The sequence below is a fragment of the Rutidosis leptorrhynchoides genome, chromosome 1, assembly GCF_046630445.1.
Source record: "Rutidosis leptorrhynchoides isolate AG116_Rl617_1_P2 chromosome 1, CSIRO_AGI_Rlap_v1, whole genome shotgun sequence".
NCBI classification, from domain to species: domain Eukaryota; kingdom Viridiplantae; phylum Streptophyta; class Magnoliopsida; order Asterales; family Asteraceae; genus Rutidosis; species Rutidosis leptorrhynchoides.
This window is the reverse complement of record NC_092333.1, coordinates 487,490,924-487,508,845: the sequence shown is the minus strand read 5'-3', so window position 1 is coordinate 487,508,845 and position 17,922 is coordinate 487,490,924. Positions and strand designations below refer to the sequence as shown.

At 33.5% G+C, this 17,922-nt stretch overlaps 3 protein-coding genes across 3 annotated transcripts; 1 reads left to right on the top strand and 2 right to left on the bottom strand.

The window, feature by feature from the left end:
* Positions 1–713: 713 nt before the first annotated feature.
* On the top strand, positions 714–5,976 carry LOC139886623 (uncharacterized). Its single transcript, XM_071870544.1, has 7 exons — positions 714–1,042; positions 1,236–1,307; positions 2,751–2,821; positions 4,235–4,388; positions 5,382–5,462; positions 5,549–5,644; positions 5,810–5,976. The coding sequence occupies exons 1-7, from the start codon at positions 890–892 to the stop codon at positions 5,864–5,866; spliced, it is 684 nt and encodes a 227-aa protein (XP_071726645.1). The 5' UTR covers positions 714–889; the 3' UTR covers positions 5,867–5,976.
* Positions 5,977–6,044: 68 nt separating this feature from the next.
* Positions 6,045–14,469, bottom strand: LOC139886622 (DNA mismatch repair protein MSH6). Its single transcript, XM_071870543.1, has 21 exons — positions 13,583–14,469; positions 12,888–12,987; positions 12,444–12,546; positions 12,302–12,355; positions 12,133–12,207; positions 11,816–11,884; positions 11,619–11,702; positions 11,326–11,520; positions 10,364–10,890; positions 9,807–9,936; positions 9,615–9,706; positions 9,347–9,525; positions 9,055–9,257; positions 8,867–8,968; positions 8,560–8,722; positions 8,176–8,465; positions 7,949–8,086; positions 7,207–7,286; positions 6,992–7,091; positions 6,664–6,793; positions 6,045–6,576 (listed from the first exon to the last, which is right to left on the bottom strand). Exons 1-21 carry the CDS (start codon positions 14,337–14,339, stop codon positions 6,362–6,364), a joined length of 3,786 nt encoding a protein of 1,261 aa, XP_071726644.1. The 5' UTR covers positions 14,340–14,469; the 3' UTR covers positions 6,045–6,361.
* Positions 14,470–14,767: 298 nt separating this feature from the next.
* On the bottom strand, positions 14,768–15,797 carry LOC139840533 (uncharacterized). The gene is made up of 2 exons (XM_071830797.1): positions 15,474–15,797; positions 14,768–15,274 (listed from the first exon to the last, which is right to left on the bottom strand). The coding sequence occupies exons 1-2, from the start codon at positions 15,795–15,797 to the stop codon at positions 14,768–14,770; spliced, it is 831 nt and encodes a 276-aa protein (XP_071686898.1).
* Positions 15,798–17,922: the final 2,125 nt, after the last annotated feature.

Genomic DNA, 17,922 nt, shown 5'->3' with positions numbered 1-17,922 from the left:
TAATCTTATGTAATCCTGTGTAATTATATAGCTAAATGGTAGTTAGAAGTTAGTTAGAGTTGTTAGTAGCAGTTATTAGATTAGTTAGCTAGTACTAGTATATATAGCTTATTCTTTCATGTACTGTATTCTTCTTCTTAAGAAATTCAATACAACAACAATGGCAGATTGCCTAAATCTCAATTCATTTTAATTACTACCTCCGTTCCAAATCTATTGTCACCAGATCTTTATTATTTTAATCATTTAATCATTCTGATGAATTGTAATCATTTAGATCTTCCTGATCTTTATTATTTTAATGCCATTTTTTTCGCCGAAAAAAAATGGCACCAGATAAAAACCATATAATTATAAAAAGGTACATGTCACATGTATTTTTTTTATTAACTTTCAAGTTTTACTCCTTACTTTTTACCTATTTTTTTGTCTTACATGAATAAAGTAGAGAAAAAAAAAGATTTATAATATTTTTATCTATTTATGAAAATGAATAATTTAATTTGGGATATCTCGAAATGAAGCAGTGACAATAGACTAAGCATGACGGAGTAATTATTCAAAACATATTACGCGTAAATGAATAAAAACATTTCTATTTTATTTCCTCTTAATTCCGTCACATAATTTGTCATTCTTCTAATCGACATTACAAATGTGTCAAAGCATATATATTAAAATAGTTAAAAATATCAAGTACTCCGTATAAGAAGAAAGACGGGGCGAGTTGTGTAGGGGTATTATTGTCATTTATTCTTCTACTTTCATTTCATCTTCCATTTAAAGCCCAAAAACTCTACAAAACAGAGCAATTGAGCGAGCGAGCGAACAGAGAGAACACAAAGCAAAAAATTAAAATCAAAATTCACATAATAAATCAACAAATAGCATGACGGAAGTCCGATTGAATATTTATGATGATGATAAAGAAGAATTTATATATTCAGCATCTGAAATTATCTGTTGCAGAATTTGTCACGAAGCAGAATTCGAAAGTTGTAATTCCTTAGAATCACCCTGTTCGTGTTCCGGTACCGTTAAAGTACGTTCGCTCTTTATTTTTTCTATTATTTATGTGTGATTTGGATATTTAACCGTTTTATTGGTTCGATAGTAATTATTTTTTATATCGAATTCTAATTGATCATCAATTATGGATATCATGTTCTCTGCTTTCGGCTTGAATTTGAATAATTATTAATTATTGATGTTAAATTAATTTGAATGATGATCAGTATGCGCACAGAGAATGCGTGCAGAGATGGTGCGATGAGAAAGGAAACACCAATTGCGAAATTTGTCTTCAGGTTAGGTTTTTATTTTATTATTTAATTTCATGATTCATGATTTAGGTATGTTTAAATTTGGTTTGAATGATGTCGTTTTGGTTGATTTTGCGTACGTATATTAATCTGACATCTGTTTTATTTCTGTCTTCTCTTTTATTGGCTCATAATTTGTCCTGATTGGTTGCCGTACAGAGTTGAAATAAAATTTCCAAAAATTGCTTCTGCTGGTTTTCATTTTGATTTTTTGTTTAATTTTAAAAACAAACTATTAATATCGATGAACATTGAATTGTTCATGTATATTTATTGTAACAAATTTTTTTTACCGGTTATTTTGTTCATGCATATTGACATATTGATGAACATTGAATTTTCTAAAACTTTCTATCAGAAAATGCTAACTTTCTATCAGAAAATGCTTTAGGATATTTAGTTTTAACAGACGACGTCGTTTTGCCTCCGGTTTTAACGAACCAGTTATTTTTATGTCTATTAAAATAATGAATTTTGTTCAATAAAATACGGATATACTCAACTTTTATATGAAGATATCAAATGTGTTTTTTGCATGTATATTCATCATATTCGTTTTCAACTGTTGGAAGACACGTAATATTGTATGCTTATCTTCCTTATTAATTTAATTAAAATAAAATGATGTGTTTTTTTATTGATGTATATCTGCTTCTTCATCTTAAAAAGGTTAGTTTCGGAATTTCAAGCAATCTATATGTTTTTGAAATTGACACGACTTTCTTCTCTTCTAATTATTGAATTCAGTAATAAATAAAAGTTTGTTAAAAGAACGAACAAACTTTGCTTTTATTAGCTATTTCCGGCTTTATTTAGAATATAGACTCACTTTTAGCATTTAAGATGTTTAATGGTTTTAGACAAGTAATAAAATGCCCAGAAAAGTATAAATATAGCACCCACAGTCACTTTTATAGCCTTGCATGTAAAATAATAGTGTAATTAAAATACGTTATATGACCTATTTCTTTTATCTTTTGTGATGGTTTATGTAATAAAAAAAATTATAGTCTAGCGACATTACCAATGTCATATATGTGATCATATGAGCAATTTACGCCAAACTATGATCTAAGATTTAAATTATACAATTTCTAGTATTTCATTTCTCTCATTATAAATATTCACTTACTTTATAAAGAGGGTTTTGAAAAATTTTCATCAATCTTATCTCTTTCACTATAATCTCTTCTAATTGGCTGAAATACAAAATAGAAAGAATTGAAACGTCTCAAAATAGTAACGTGAACACTTGATGTGAGACGATGGATAAGTAGTTTATTTTATATTCCGTAAAACATTTCAAATATATGAGGTTTTAAGTTCAAACTTTACTAGTTCTATATATCTATTTACTGTAATAGTTTTTTTTAGAAAAGAGAAAGCCATACTAACTGAAATTAACATTTACTTGTTTTAACATTGCAGAAATTCGAACCAGGATACTCAACCCCACCTCCCAAAAAGACTTCCGTCGATACTCATCATGTCACCATTCGGTAGTTATTCTTTTCTTTAATCTCCAATTACATTTTTCACCCATTTCAATAACTATATGTATGTATCACTTATCTGCAAAGCAAAAAAGAGAAATTTCTAAGTAAATGAAGTACTATGACTACTAACATATTTAGTTATATTTCATTTGTTAATTTTTTTTTTTTTTTTTTTTGGTCTATCTTAGTTGGGTATCGCTTAATATAGAAAACTCCCAATATCAAAAGTTCAGATTCTAATTTTTTTTTTTTTTTTTGTTATATTATATGACATATGATATGATGATGCTTGGGATAACAATAATGAATATCTTTAGATAACCAAGATGGCTGGATTTTTGGGCGTGCGTGCAAGGTATACAATTGCAAATGACCCAAAATCTAAAGGGACTGGAAAATATAACCCAACAATATATTCATTTGTCCATTTATTTATACGGTTTTAAAAATATTATTTTTCAGTATTATTGAACTTATATATAAAAAACTTTCATATACAAAAGATTTTTTTTTTTTTGTTTTACTTATTGAACCCTGATAACCGAAAATATTTATCTGTATGAGAAAAGTGTCCTTAAGACATACACAAATCAACATTAGTTGGTTGCATTTATATTTACAGCTCACAATTATGAGTTTTAGTATAGTATTATTCAATCAAAAAAAAAAATGTTAACGTGTTTTGGCTAGTCATGGGTTGGATGCCTTAATGAGGAAGGACTAAGGAGGCAGTCTCCGTGATCTTAGATGACTAATCCTCAAAGAGAATAGAATAATATCTAATAAACATTTTTAAAATTCACCGAAATATTCTTAAATTGCAATCCAATTATCAACCTGCAGGCATGTTTCCTTTATTTTTAATGTTAGACTAAAATAGTAGTAGCAAACAAGATGTTTCTAGATGTAGATGCAGCCCCCTTCTAAGAAACTACTACAAAGGTTAGGCTAGGGAGATTATTTTCTTTGTTTTCAAAAATACCTTTTTTTTTACGAAAATAACTAAAACTCATAGAAACGTGAAAAACGCCCTCAAACTGATAAAAATACTTCTGTTGAGGTTGCTTGTATACATTTTAATAGGGCCGTCTTAATGATTCTGTAGGCCCTGTTCGAAACATAAAAATAAACCCCTTTATAGACATTAAATTTTTATTTTAATGCATATAAAAAGATAATACTATTAAAATTATCAATGCAAAACAAGTGTAACAATTTATTCTATTCACAAGTAATTGTAATTACAATAATATTCTGCTAATGTATATAAAATTATGGTATTATTTTTCAAAATTTTGTGCCCCTAAAATTTTTTTAGTCCTGTTCAGTCGCACACTTTGCACATATATCGAACCAACACACCCCTACATTTTTAATAATGTTGCTAATTAAATATGAAATTCATTTAAATAACAGAGGAAGTTTGGAAGTTCCAAGAACCAATGAAAATCATGAAACGCTTGCCATTGATGAAGAAGAAGAAGAAGAAAGTTTGGTTGAAAGAGAATACGAAGAGTGTTCGTCGGCTGCAGATTCAACTGCTTCTATGTGCAGAACATTGGCCCTCATTGTGAGTTTAACTGTTTATACCTTTAACATAAACATAATTAATTAGTAGAGTAATAAACTTACATATAGAATAGTTGCATTCATAAAGCCTATAGACATATACAATGCATAATTGCATATTGTCGTGTGAAAATTATCAACAATTATTGAACTAGTTTTAGTAGTTATCCAAATATTAATTGCAGTTTGGACTATAATATACAGGAGCGGACTTCAATTGTAGCACGTGCTACCAATGAAATTCACGATCTAATGGGAAAAAAATTGGATTTTTAACTAGTAACACTAGTGGATACCACTAGTGTTAATTTTTGGAGTGACGCCATTAAAATAAATCATCTAATAGAATTTTTTTTCAATATAGAAATACTATACGAAGTATTATATGATGTTAGCTTAGCTAATATTATGCTTTTATTAAAAAAATAAATAAAATAAGAATACATAATAATTTGAAAGTCAAAGTATACTCGAAGGAATGGTATGTATAAGGTAACATGCACAATTTCGTTTGAACTTTTGGTCTTTGTGGTTTGAAAAGTCTAAAAGGACCCCTACTTATTCAAACGGTATTAATTAAGGTGGCCAACTTTTTAACAAGAAAAAGAAATTAATGCCAAAACCACTGTTTAACTTTAACCAATTTAGGTTCCTACTTCCTACACTTTGATGCCAAAACCACTTTGTTGTGGTTGTGGTTGTGGTAGAAAAAGATGGTGTTCTATTTGTAATGTTTGATAATTGAGGGTGAAAAATGTAACATTTTTACCCGTTAAATGCAAATAGCTACTTATGAAAAAACTATAATACGGAGTAACTAACTGAACAAATTATATGATGCTAAAACTGGCCTTGCCTGTTGAGGTCTGTTAAGAACTCTCCAAAAAAGGCAAAACTATAATGAGACCATGTGACATTAATTAAAATGTTCATAGAACTGGTACAAATTTGCAGTAGTTTTTTTGGGTTGTTCTAATTATTATGAAACGTGCAGTTCACCGTACTTTTACTGATCAGACATTTTATTGGGGTACTACTTGGCGAGGCAGGAGATTACCCATTTACCCTCTTAACTGTAAGGATAGTTACATTGCTTCTAATTTGTTTTTTGTGTTATCATGATTTGATTAGATTTGATTAAGAGTACTCAACTGGTTGCAGTTACTACTTATGAAGGCTTGTGGGATATTGCTTCCAATGTACTTTATAATGCGGTTGATAGATGTGGTCCATAACAGCTTCACTCGTCCACACCAGGTTTGTTAGCTGTTAATAATGTAGTTAAAGATAAAACCCATATGAAATGTTAAGATGGACCAACTTGGACAGGTTAGGTAACGGGTCAAAACAGGATCCAAAAGAAACATGTACTTGCTTACCTACATACCTTCTCTTTACTAACATTATGTCATTGTAATGCAGGATTCTAACAATGGCATCTTGAGTTCCAGAGGGGAAACATTACAACATATAGTTTGATATACCTTAATCAGCATTTAAAAATTTCTTTATTTTTTATACTACCGGGTTCAAGTAAAAAAGAGATGGAATGTAATTTCCTTTGTGCAAGTATATAGCTGTATATTTCATATCTTCCCTTTCTCGTGGAAGCCAAGTCCTTATGAATTGTAAAGATAAAAGAGAACTAATGTAACCCAATATGACTTGTTTCGTGTTAAAAAAATAACGCATAGCGTTCTGGTACAAATCATGTTATCAGCAAAACTGTTCCACGTTATGTTATCCACGTGAATTAGACAGTTTAGCTTCCAAAAACTAGAAAACCAAATTAGTATCATCAAAATTTACACATGAACACTCATCCGAGCTCTCTTTCAATACTAGAACAAAAATGCCAAATTCTATTGGCTCTTTTAGCAACTTCAACTACTTTCCTTAGAGGCGTGTTTACTGTTTAGTAGAAAAGCTGTACAAAATTTGAAGTAAATTCCATGAAGGCATGCCTATTGTAGTTCAAAATTGCGCCAAAAGTAACTTTGCCCTGTTTTGTAGTTCAAATATAGTATCGCCTGAAGAACCACAATGTGTATCCACAAGAAAATTCCTTAAGGTCTGCAAGAAGACCGCCAGATCATTGGTGGGCTTAGATTGATACCTCTTCTTACCGTACATTGTCTCAAATTCTTCAGACTTGATTACAGCCTTTTGAAGCACAGCATCAGGTAGACCTGAAGCCATATTTAAACATGTTAAGATAACCGCTTGAATTCATATAGTTACAGAACGTTAAAAGTACAGAGTAATAGAAAAGATACCTGCTAGTCTAGCAACGTTGACACCATAGCTTCTGGGGCAGGCGCCACATGTCAGTTTGTAGAGAAACGTTACCTCCTCTAGACCTCCATTTCCAATTCCAACTTTACATGCCATGTGACAGAGAGAAACCTACAACACATAAACAGAGATTACACCATTGTTTCTAAACTGATCAAAACATATTGTCTACTTGATACTTGCAACGTGCTTTTAATTCAGTTAACTAAAATCAGATGGCCAACAATCTAGTAAAATAACTTATAATTAACGAGATTGTAACTCCCAACATAGTGAAAAAACAGGGAAACAGAGAACAAAGAAGCATACATTTGGAACTTGCTGATAATCCAGAGCTAAGTGGTGATAGTGAGTAGAAAATAAGCCCCTACACTGCACTTTGTTGACAAAGTGTTCAAGAACTGACGCACTGAAAACAGCGGTACATTAAACGTGAAAAGTGGTAAATAGTGGAAGATAATGACACTAGAAACACAAGAAAGTTGTTTATGTTTGTCTAATGTACATGAAACTAAATAACATACGCTATAGCTTGTCCATCTGATGTTGCTGTTCCTCGTCCCAGTTCATCTAATGCCACAAGTGAGCTACGCGTTGCTGATGACTACATTAAACATTATAAAAAGTGAACTTTTTAAAAAAAAATCATTATAAATATCAATACACGTCGAAATCTAATTGATATCACAAAAAGGGCAGCCTAGATACATTAGAAATACAAATTTATTGACAATCTGTTACACATTAGAAAAAAACTACTTGTTACTTAGAATTAAGCAGTTCACTTGTAAAATGTTGTAGAGTCATCGAATTCAATTATACACCTTTTACTGATCAATATAAGAAAGAAGAATGTTAACAAAAATCTATAAATAGAAGTTGGCAAATGGGCAGGTCAGGCGAGTTGGTAAAGGCTCAAATATCACAATGGTCATTCTTACTGCAGTTAAAAATGAGTGTTGGTTTGAGTCAACATACAAACAAATTCGTAACACGTTCTAATAAAGTTTCCACATTTCAATATGAATACGAGTCATATGACTACAAGATATGTATTATCTTAATGATATTCCAACATTCAATAATTAAGTGACTTTAAAGGTTTATGCATTTGATTACACTTCGGATGAGTTTATCCCTTTTACCCTTTTTAATTTAGCTAGCTGGACTGCATCACCCCTTGTAGGTAATAACTAACTCTGTTCAACCCATTAATATAAATATGGGTTAACATGAAATTTCTTAATGAAATGGTAACAAACTTACAAGCATAGACGCAGTTTCCAGAAGCTCGGTAAGAAAAGTACTCTGGCCTGCCATTATATGATCTTTTGCACCCATTCGCACAAAGATACGATCAACTGGAGACATCCTAAAGCTTTCTGCAGGTACATCTGCTCCCACCTGACAGAACCAGGGTTAAACATTATTAAAAAAAAAAAAAAAAAAAGTAAACCTTAAATTAGAGATTTTAAATGACAAAAAATATTCACCTGGGCCAAAATAACGGCTAAACAAACTTGACGAAGAAGAGTAGACTTCCCACCCATGTTAGGACCAGTAAGAACGATAAACCTGGCATGATCAGAACCACCAATGCAAACATCATTCGGTACAAAGGTACCATCTCCGACAGTATCATTTCGAAGCACAGGATGCCCTAAATTCTTAGCAGAAAGAACTGGTGATTCGTTTTCGATTGACGGATCTACAATAAGTGGACGACACGTTGGTCCTTCGTAAAGGTCACTCGCAATTGCTATGCTGACCAGGACATCAAGTTCTGGAAAATGTGTAAAAGTTAAAAGGGTTGACCTGTCAACATATCCCGTATATAAAAATTTCCAAAGAATTTAATGTGATTTGAAGATATAAACCTGCAGCTGTAGATATCAGTTGTCTCCAGCTAACATGATGCTCACAGAAGCGACCGATCAACCTCTGCATGATGCTTTTAAGCTTGGACTCTTTTTCAGTTTCAGCTTCTGAAAGCTCCCGAAGATAATTCTTAATTGAAGGAGACCAGTAGCGAGAGAATCCCTGGAAACAAAGGATGGAAAATTAAGGTGTAATTTATTAAAATTGAATATCTAAATGTATGCTGTATGAAAGGGAGACAAAACATAGTTACTGAAAAACTAGTGCAAGATGCGGGCTCACGCAATAATGACATACAATATCTACCTTTTTGGATGATTGTCGTTCATAATCACGAGGGATACTCGCACACAAACTTTCCGGTACTTCTAGAAGATATGAATCTTTTCCCACATTAACATAGTTAATCTACAGGCAATTAAGAATACAGAATTAATACGATTAATTGGAAGAGCTATTAATAACCATGAATCATTCTGAGCAAGTAATCTTACGGATGAATCTCCAAGTAGTTTCCTTTGTTCCTTTAAATGTTTTGTCAAATTCGCTTCAATGTCTATAAGGATTCCGCAAGCTCTGTCGTATTCTTCATCGACACCCTCACGAGGGATTATACGCCCTGAACTTTTTGCCTCCACCCAATCAAAAGCATTCTTGAAATGCCTAAACGTTGCAGAAACATCTGGAAGATCTTTACCTGTATATATTTAACAACTATTCAAGTTAGATTGGAGAATGTATTTTTTTTTTATTAATAAATTAATAAGTAATATGTTTCAAGTGTACCAGGTGTTAGTAAGCGATGTAGCAGCTTAGAATCTGTATTTTCGAGAATGGTACGTAGTGAAGAGCATGCATTTATTACTAACTCACAACCACTGAGAACTGTTATGAACCCTTGAAGTTGTTTCTTTGCTGCATCTTCATACAGAACTACTTTGCTCGAATTTCTACCACTAGCTTCACTGTTTTTCAAAAAAAAAAATTTAACGAACATTAGTAACTTAATTGTGATATCAATATTAACTCATTACAGAATCAGTTTTGAAATTACCTGCAGGAAAAAATGTGTGCAAGCAACCGCTCCATGTCTGGAAGCATGGACAGCTCTTTACGGAATTCAAGTGCAAGAGGCAGATTAACACCCTGAAATTAACACATCAGATAAAATGTGCATATACTATGTGATTTACAAGATTGGATAAATAACTCATAAACAGATGAGTAAACATAAAAATCTAAAAACCTTGACATCGGCTACTGCTTCCTGGCGTTCAATGATTGAGTTTATGTCATATAAAGGTCTAGCAAGCCATGTTTTAAGCAATCTCTTCCCAGAAGCTGTCACGCAACGGTTTAGTTGGTCATACAATGTCCTGCATGGATGAATACATCAATTTAGGAGGATTAACTCTTTAACCAACTAGCTAATATAGAGGTGGCAAGTTGGGCTGATTGGGTAGTCGCCAATGGGTCAAAACAGGTTTGGGTTGAAGTGCGTATTGTTTAGCATGGGGAAATCAGGCTGAGACGGCTTGACCCACAAACACTTTGTCGGTTTTACTCTCTTCAAATATGATTAGAAACAATATCATAAATTATCCAAATCCTTAAATTACACAATTACAAGGTTATATGTATTAGAAATAGACTTTGCGTGACTCTCACCCATCCAACCCATTTGATTCATTTCTCCTTTTAGCTCCTTTTGTTTTTTAAATGACCTGTTTAAAGACAACCCAAACCGACCCATTTTGAAGTGAATGGGAAGAACTAGAACTAGATAAGTGGTGCTGAAAGTACCCTTTGGAGTCTCCATTTATACTGTTCTCAAATACTTCGAGGTTCTCTAGAGCCGTTGCATCAAGAATCATATATGGTTTTGCAGTGCAATCATTAAGCCCAGAACATGGAAGTAGCTCGAACTTAACAAATCGAAGTAATGACTCATCTAAAAAGGCCTTTTTCAAGTAGAATAAAGTGCCCCCAAGGGCTGAGAGAGCATGCTTTCCAACTTTTCCTGCAGTCATTAGCTCAGAGAGAACTTCGGGTAGGTAATCATTATTCGAAAACGAAAGGGATTCATTTGAAGATGATGAAACTGATTGATTATGAATACGCTGATTAATCTGCTTAATTTCAAGAATAGCTTTTTCAGAATCCCAAAATTCTTCAACAGGCAGCAATTCGTTTATAAGAGGCCTTCTTGTTTGCCTCAGAAGTACTCTTTCAGTTTCTGGGCTGAGCAGCTTACTAGGTTTTATGATTTCTGCTGGTCTTAATTGAGACAATAAACAGCTTAATGCACTGCACTCTGTATCATCTTTAAACTGTAAAATGAAAGCATCAGTTTTCATGCATTACATTTATTTACTGAAAGCAAAATTGGTAGTTCAAGTGCAGGTTGAGTGGTCAATTACAAAATTATAAATGAGTAATGCACTGGTTATAGTTACAAAAACAATATTATTTATTATTCATATAATATAGATTTCATAAAAATAACAATTTAGCAGGTTCTATTTAAAGATAGGCATGGTTAATGTCAAACTCTTTTGCCCATTTAGACTATTCCCCTTCACTAATTGTTCTTTTATTTAACCCGCTTGAGATGTAAGGACACCCAATTTGACCCATTTTCAAGTAAAGAACCCTAAATTTCTACCTTAAGACAGACTAGTGATCTTTTGTCACAAATGAGAATAAGAACATATATAAGAGCAAGAAACCAAAACTGTAAATTCCAATCTGCATTTAGTTCATACCTCTCCAATGATGACCTTGCTAGTAGCAACATCAACTACACAAACACCATATGTTCTATCATCACATTTGTTTCCTGATGCTTGATAGCATTCAGCAACTGCAAACAGGTAAGAAGCGTCTGGATTGGTCGACAGCATTTCACCATCAGTCAATGTTCCTTTAGTGATTACTGCACATATTTCACGTTTCACAACCTAGAAACAAAAACAAATGTCAAAATTCAGGAACAAAATAGCAATACTTGTGTCATGCCTCAAGAATCAGTAATCAGTAGGGTATGAATGTTTGTAACCTTATCTTTAGACCCCTGTTGTTTGCGACGTTTATCGAGCTGGTCAGGTGTCTCTGTCTGTTCAACAACTAGAACACGGTAACCCTGCTCCACCAGAACAAATCAAAATATTATTCTTTGCAATGATTAAGATACTAATAAGTTAAGCTAAAGCTAAAGTGGTTCAATGTAAGAAATCGTAAACTTAAAATTATAACCTTTCGAGCCAACTTCTCAACGTTAGATTCGAAATTCTTTTCTGGAAATCCACAGTGTGGCTGGTCCCCCTGCGATACAGTAACCTCAGTAAAAAGCAAAAAAAAAAAAAAAAAAAAATGGAACAAAAAAAAATCATGGACCTGAGTTTTGATTTGCAATACAAGAAATAATGAAAAATTGCAAGTAACAGTTAAAAGATGGGAAAAATAAGTGAATTTATATCATTACAAGAAATTATCAAATGGAACTGAAATTTAGTATGAGATGCAAAAAGTCAAAAGAGTAAACAAATTACAAACTTTTACTTTTGTTTTACCTTCATATACTGTAAATCAAGCTCTTTTGCTCCAACATGCGCATCCATTTCAAACAGCTCATAAAACTTCCCCATCTGATTAGTAGCACGGAGTTAGTCGACATCCCTGATTTTTAATTTTTTATATAATACTTGCTGATAGTCATTCCACATTGAACAGATTATTTACCTTAAAAAACAAAACCTTGTCCATATGCATCGACTTGAACTCCCACCATTGCCTCTATAATCAACAAAAACATATCATATCAATCAGTCACATATTGCAGTACAATTTAACCCCTCGTTAGTTGCAATGCAACACCAAATACCTGGCCACCAGTTAATTTACTCAGAAATTGGGGAGGCAAGTACAAAGTTTTTGGATCGTAATTTTCATCTCCAGGGGATCTCCTCTTGGCATCCTTCCTGTCCCTGCTCAAGAAGGTACTACAGTAAATAAACATGTAACAATACAGTACCAAAAGCATGGCTGCCATAAACAGCAACCAAACTAAATTTAGTAGATCAACCATAAAAGAAAATAAGGGAGGTTTTGACAATAGTTTTGCAACTATTAGTAACGTGTACTTACAAAAACTAACACACAAACACTGATCTAACCATATGATATTTTACGATTTCGCAAGGGGTAATAAGAAAGTAAAGCTGAAGTTAACTTTTGCACTCTTAATAAGGTTTGTCATGATTAACTAAATTCTTAATGGCAACTTGTTTTAGGAAATCATAACATTAACAATACTCAGACGACTTACTTCCCAAGAAATCTGAATTTCTCTTCTTCTCGTGCTGTAAATCTCTCAGCTTTATCACCCACTTGAACAATGTCAACAATAGCAGATGCCTTCACACCTGCTGCTAAACAGTGACTCCATTAATATTTGCATCAATATATGATTATGACAATTCTTAAAACAAAAGACTATCTTAATCCTAGTCTTAGTCCTAATCTTTATTTTTAATCCTAATAAAAAAAAGGCGATGACATCATCTTTGTCATATTCAACCAATTGAATGCATTCATATTTAATATTTATAAACAAATACTAGACTAAATACATATTATACGCATTCATATATATAAACGTGCTAAGTACATACAACAAATAATACATCAACTTCATAAAACAGCATCAATTTCAAACATATCTATAGACTATACACATGTCATATATACATAAGATGATAAGAATATACAATTTAAAAGTCTTAAGATTTGCAATTATAGATTATCAATAACTAGCATATCATTTAAAAATTTTACTTATTCAATCCGGATATTAACTGGAATTATAAACTAGTACTAGTATACAAACAAGAACTGAAGTAATAGTAACATATAAAAAAAAAGTAAACTTGCACAGGGCATGTATGAGATAAATCCAGCAGATAAATTTCCATTTAGAAACACAATCTATGAAATGAGAAATCTACACATACTCATACTTACAATTATTATTGTTTGTTAGTATTGGAGATTCACACTTTATCTTCTTAACAGACTCTGATTTCGTTACGAAACTCTTTCGCTTTTTAACGACAGGAGTTTTAGCCTTGACATCTTCCTCTTCTTCATCTTCCTCATCAACCAAACCTAAATCCTCCATTACATCATCAGCCACTTCCTTATCAGCATTCAAACCCCACTCCTCATCATCCGAATCATCATCATCATCATCAACGCCACCACCTCCAACCTCATCATCATGAGCATTATCATCTTCATCATCATCGATTGAGAACCGCCTTAATCTCCGAAACTTTTTAACCTCATCTTTCAACAACTCAATCTTCTCCTTCGATAAATCCAAAACCTCTTCTTCAGAATCATCATACTGAACCAAATGCTTACCTGAACTCTTATCAAACGATTTCACCCAACCTTCGTACCAAACCTTGTCTAGTGGCCAGTAAACCCTAATTCTTCGATTAATTACTTCATCGCCGTAGCTAGGGTTTTGTGAATCGGTAGCAGGTGTTGATGGCGATTGACTAGCGACTGGTGCAGGTTTCTTATTAGGTTTAGTTTGAAGAGGTGACGGTGTATTAGGTTTAGGTTTTAATTTAGGGTTTGAAGAAACAGAGGATGGTGATTGTGAAGGAGAAGTAGAGGCGGCTGATGAAGACGATTTGGTGAAAAAAGATGTAATTTGACGTTGTGGATTAACAAGCGGTGACCGGCCGTTTGTCGGTCGCCGGAATGCCATTTTCAATTTAACTATTGTGTGAATGTGAGTTCAGTTCAGTGTGTGTGAGTTGTATGTATATAATGATATCACTATGTATGTATGAATATGAATGTATAACGAGCACAATTGTAAAAGAAAGCGGGAATTAGGGAACGAAATCCCGGGAAGGGCTCAATTTGGCGGGAACTCCAGTAATCGTTGATGGATGTATGACTGAATGTTCCTTTAGAACATGAATAACCCTCAGCACGTCACAGTCAAATTGTTCACTAGTGTCACCCTCTGACATCAAAATAGCCCTAACGCCCCTCCAGTGTCAAATAGGTCCCACCAACTTTATTTTTTCTTTTTTCTTTTTTATTTTATTATGCATACAAATTATATTACATATAATTAAAAACATATAAAAATTAACCATTACATAACATTTAACCATTACATAAAATTTAACCATTCATGGTGCGGAATGCGGACGGAAGGTTCCAAATATGCTCAACTAGATCATCGGTTAGTTGGTCGTGCACCGTCCTATCTCTTATTTCTCGGATGATAACGTCTTGATCCCGTCCTCTATTCGGTATCCGTTCTGGACGATTCTCCATATCTTCGGTAATGAACTCTTCCTCCCAATCACTTAACGCAAACCCTTGATCCTCCAAAATCATATTATGTAATATGATACAACAGTCCATAACTCTCCGCATCTTGTTTACCGACATAGTGCGTGCTGCTAACCTTAAAATATGAAATCGACCTTGAAGAACCCTAAATGCCCTCTCTACATCCTTTCGGGCACTAGCTTGAAACCTAGTAAACTTAATCCTTGGATCATCTGTCGGACACGCAAAACCTTTGACTAGAGTAGCCCAGTCAGGATATATACCGTCAGCTAGGTAATAGCCTTTTGTGTATTGATTACCGTTTACCTCAAATGGTGCTAGTGGAGATGTTCCCTTTTAAGTTTATTAAAAACATAGGATTGATTCAAAACATTTATATTATTGTTGGAACCCGCCATTCCAAAAAATGCATGCCAAATCCACAAGTCATACGAAGCAACTGCTTCAAGCATAATGGTAGGTTTCTTGTGATCACCCCTAGTGTATTGTCTCTTCAAAGCAACGGGACAATTCTTCCACTCCCAATGCATACAATCAAAACATTCCTTAAAAATCTAAAATGCTCGGGAGTATCATGAGAATCGAAATTAGAAATACCTTGCGATATTCGGAGAAATAGTTCAATCCGCATACGAAAACGCCTTTTAAATTTATATGGCGGAAACACTGGTGTGTCACTAAAATAATCCTTCCATAAGTTTTCTCCGGCTTCTTCACGATTTCTTGGAATATAAATTCGTGATCTTGGAACACGCTCGGATTCGACTTCGTCATCATCATCTTCTAAATGTTGAATTAGTGCAATAATACGCTCGTCTTCCGAATCGGAATCGTAACTAAGTAAATACGATGCCATGAAAGAAAAATAATTGATAGTTATGGGAGAAAATTGTATGATTTAATTGATAGAAATGAAAGAAAAATAAAGGGAAATGATGTGTTAAAAGTGTAGAATGTATGGATTTATATAGATAAAAATATATAGAATTTAAAAAAAAAATATCATAAAAACACAAAAATAGCCGTTAGCCAACGGCTTTATTTTTCAGCCAATCCGAGACTGACACGTGTACCTGACGCTGCCTCACCCTTCCGTGAAAAACTTGACTAACGCCCCTCAAGCGTCAGCAATAACGCCCCACTAGGGGCGTCAGGGGGCGTCACCCAATGCCAGCGGGTCTGACGGGACCCCTCTGACCCCGCGTTAAAATTGGTCTTACAGTAGCAACCAGTCGTAGAAATAAAGAAATGAATTATTATTATTATTATTATTATTATTATTATTATTAATTATTATTATTATTATTATTATTATTATTATTATTATTATTATTATTATTATTATTATTATTATTATTATTTGCTATTTATTATAGGGGGATGATTCTCACACACACTTTTTGATCCTCACACACCAATTGAGTATTATTAGAAGAGTAAAAAGTTAAAATATGTGTGTGAGGATCAAAAAAGTGTGTGTGAGAATCATCCCCCTTTATTATAACTAGTTGTTTACCCTCGCTTCGCGCCGGGGGTTTGGTTTTCAATGTATTTTATTGCGTTTAGTTTAACGATGATGTCATTGAAGCGCAGCTCGAGTCGAACTAAAAGGTATAAACCCTCAAAGATTTAAATGTTATTTTAAATTAACAATATATGTGCATCTCTGCGGGTGGAGAAAAATATAAAGGAAACCAAAAAAGAAAAAAAATTGTTACAACGGGTAGAGAAAAATATAAAGGAAACAATCGGTACTATTCATATTTTTTGCATAGTAGATATTTGCTGCTGCTAATTATAAAGAAACCATCGGTACTATTCATATTTTTTTTCTAGTAGATATTTTGCTGCGGGTGAAGAAAATATAAAGGAAACCCAAAAAGGAAAAAATGGGGGAAAAAAACTGTTCCAAAAAAAAAAAAATGCTACCGTGAATAGTAATGTTCACGTTAACAGTACTGTTCACGTGAATAGTGTTGTTCGTGTGAATAGTGACCGGTAGCAAAAACTTATGAATAGCACTATTTACGCGCATCAATCGCTTGTACATTTCTCAACAATGGTATGTACATTTCTCAACAATTGTTGTACACCGGTCACTATCCACGTAAATAGTACTGTTCACGTGAATAGTGCTGTCCACGTGAATAGTGATCATATACATAGTATTGTATATGTATATATTTTATTTGCTAAAAGCCTAAAGCAGATTTATGCGAATTATAATGCAAAGTTATGAAGTGTTCGCTGAAAATAAGTATAGCAGTTATATTTCCGCACAAATAAAGGACTGCGGTTTAATCCGCTGAGTTTCCGCGGATAGTTAAGTAATTCGCAGATCGCGGATATCTCGAATACTATAAATAGGGAGCTTGGCCTCTCATTTATAGGTTGTTGATTCTCTGCCATTTGCCTACGCCTTTGTGATTTCCACTTGTGACCTTGCCCAAGGGATTTTTACATCGCGCAAAGGTGAATTAAGCTAGTTAATAATCAAGACCGGGTCGGGGTGGTTGATCACTTGATAGTTAAAGTGAAAGACGATCATCGGGGCCCAAAACAATCATCAAACACTCCATCCTCCATCATAATCTTATTGCACTCAATCCGTAATTAAGTAACATCATTAATTAAGGATTGATCAATTGGCGCCATCCGTGGGACACGTTTTACGAATTAAACTGAAAATTTTTTGTTTCATGCTGTCAAACAATCAATTGCTTGGTTTAATTTCGATTCGTGTTTTTGTTGTGGTGATTTGCAGGTGCTTTTTGAAGACGTAATTAGTTGATCTGCTTGATTGTCGTGATGACAAACGCAAAGCAAACAGGTGTTTCTGCGAACGTTGATGCACTGCCTGGCGATTCGCAGAATGTCACAATATTTCCATTGCAAGCAAATACCAATATAACTGCGGGAAAGTCGATTCAAGAGTCGACCGCTAAAACATCTGCGGTAAATAATGCTAGTGATGTGCAGCC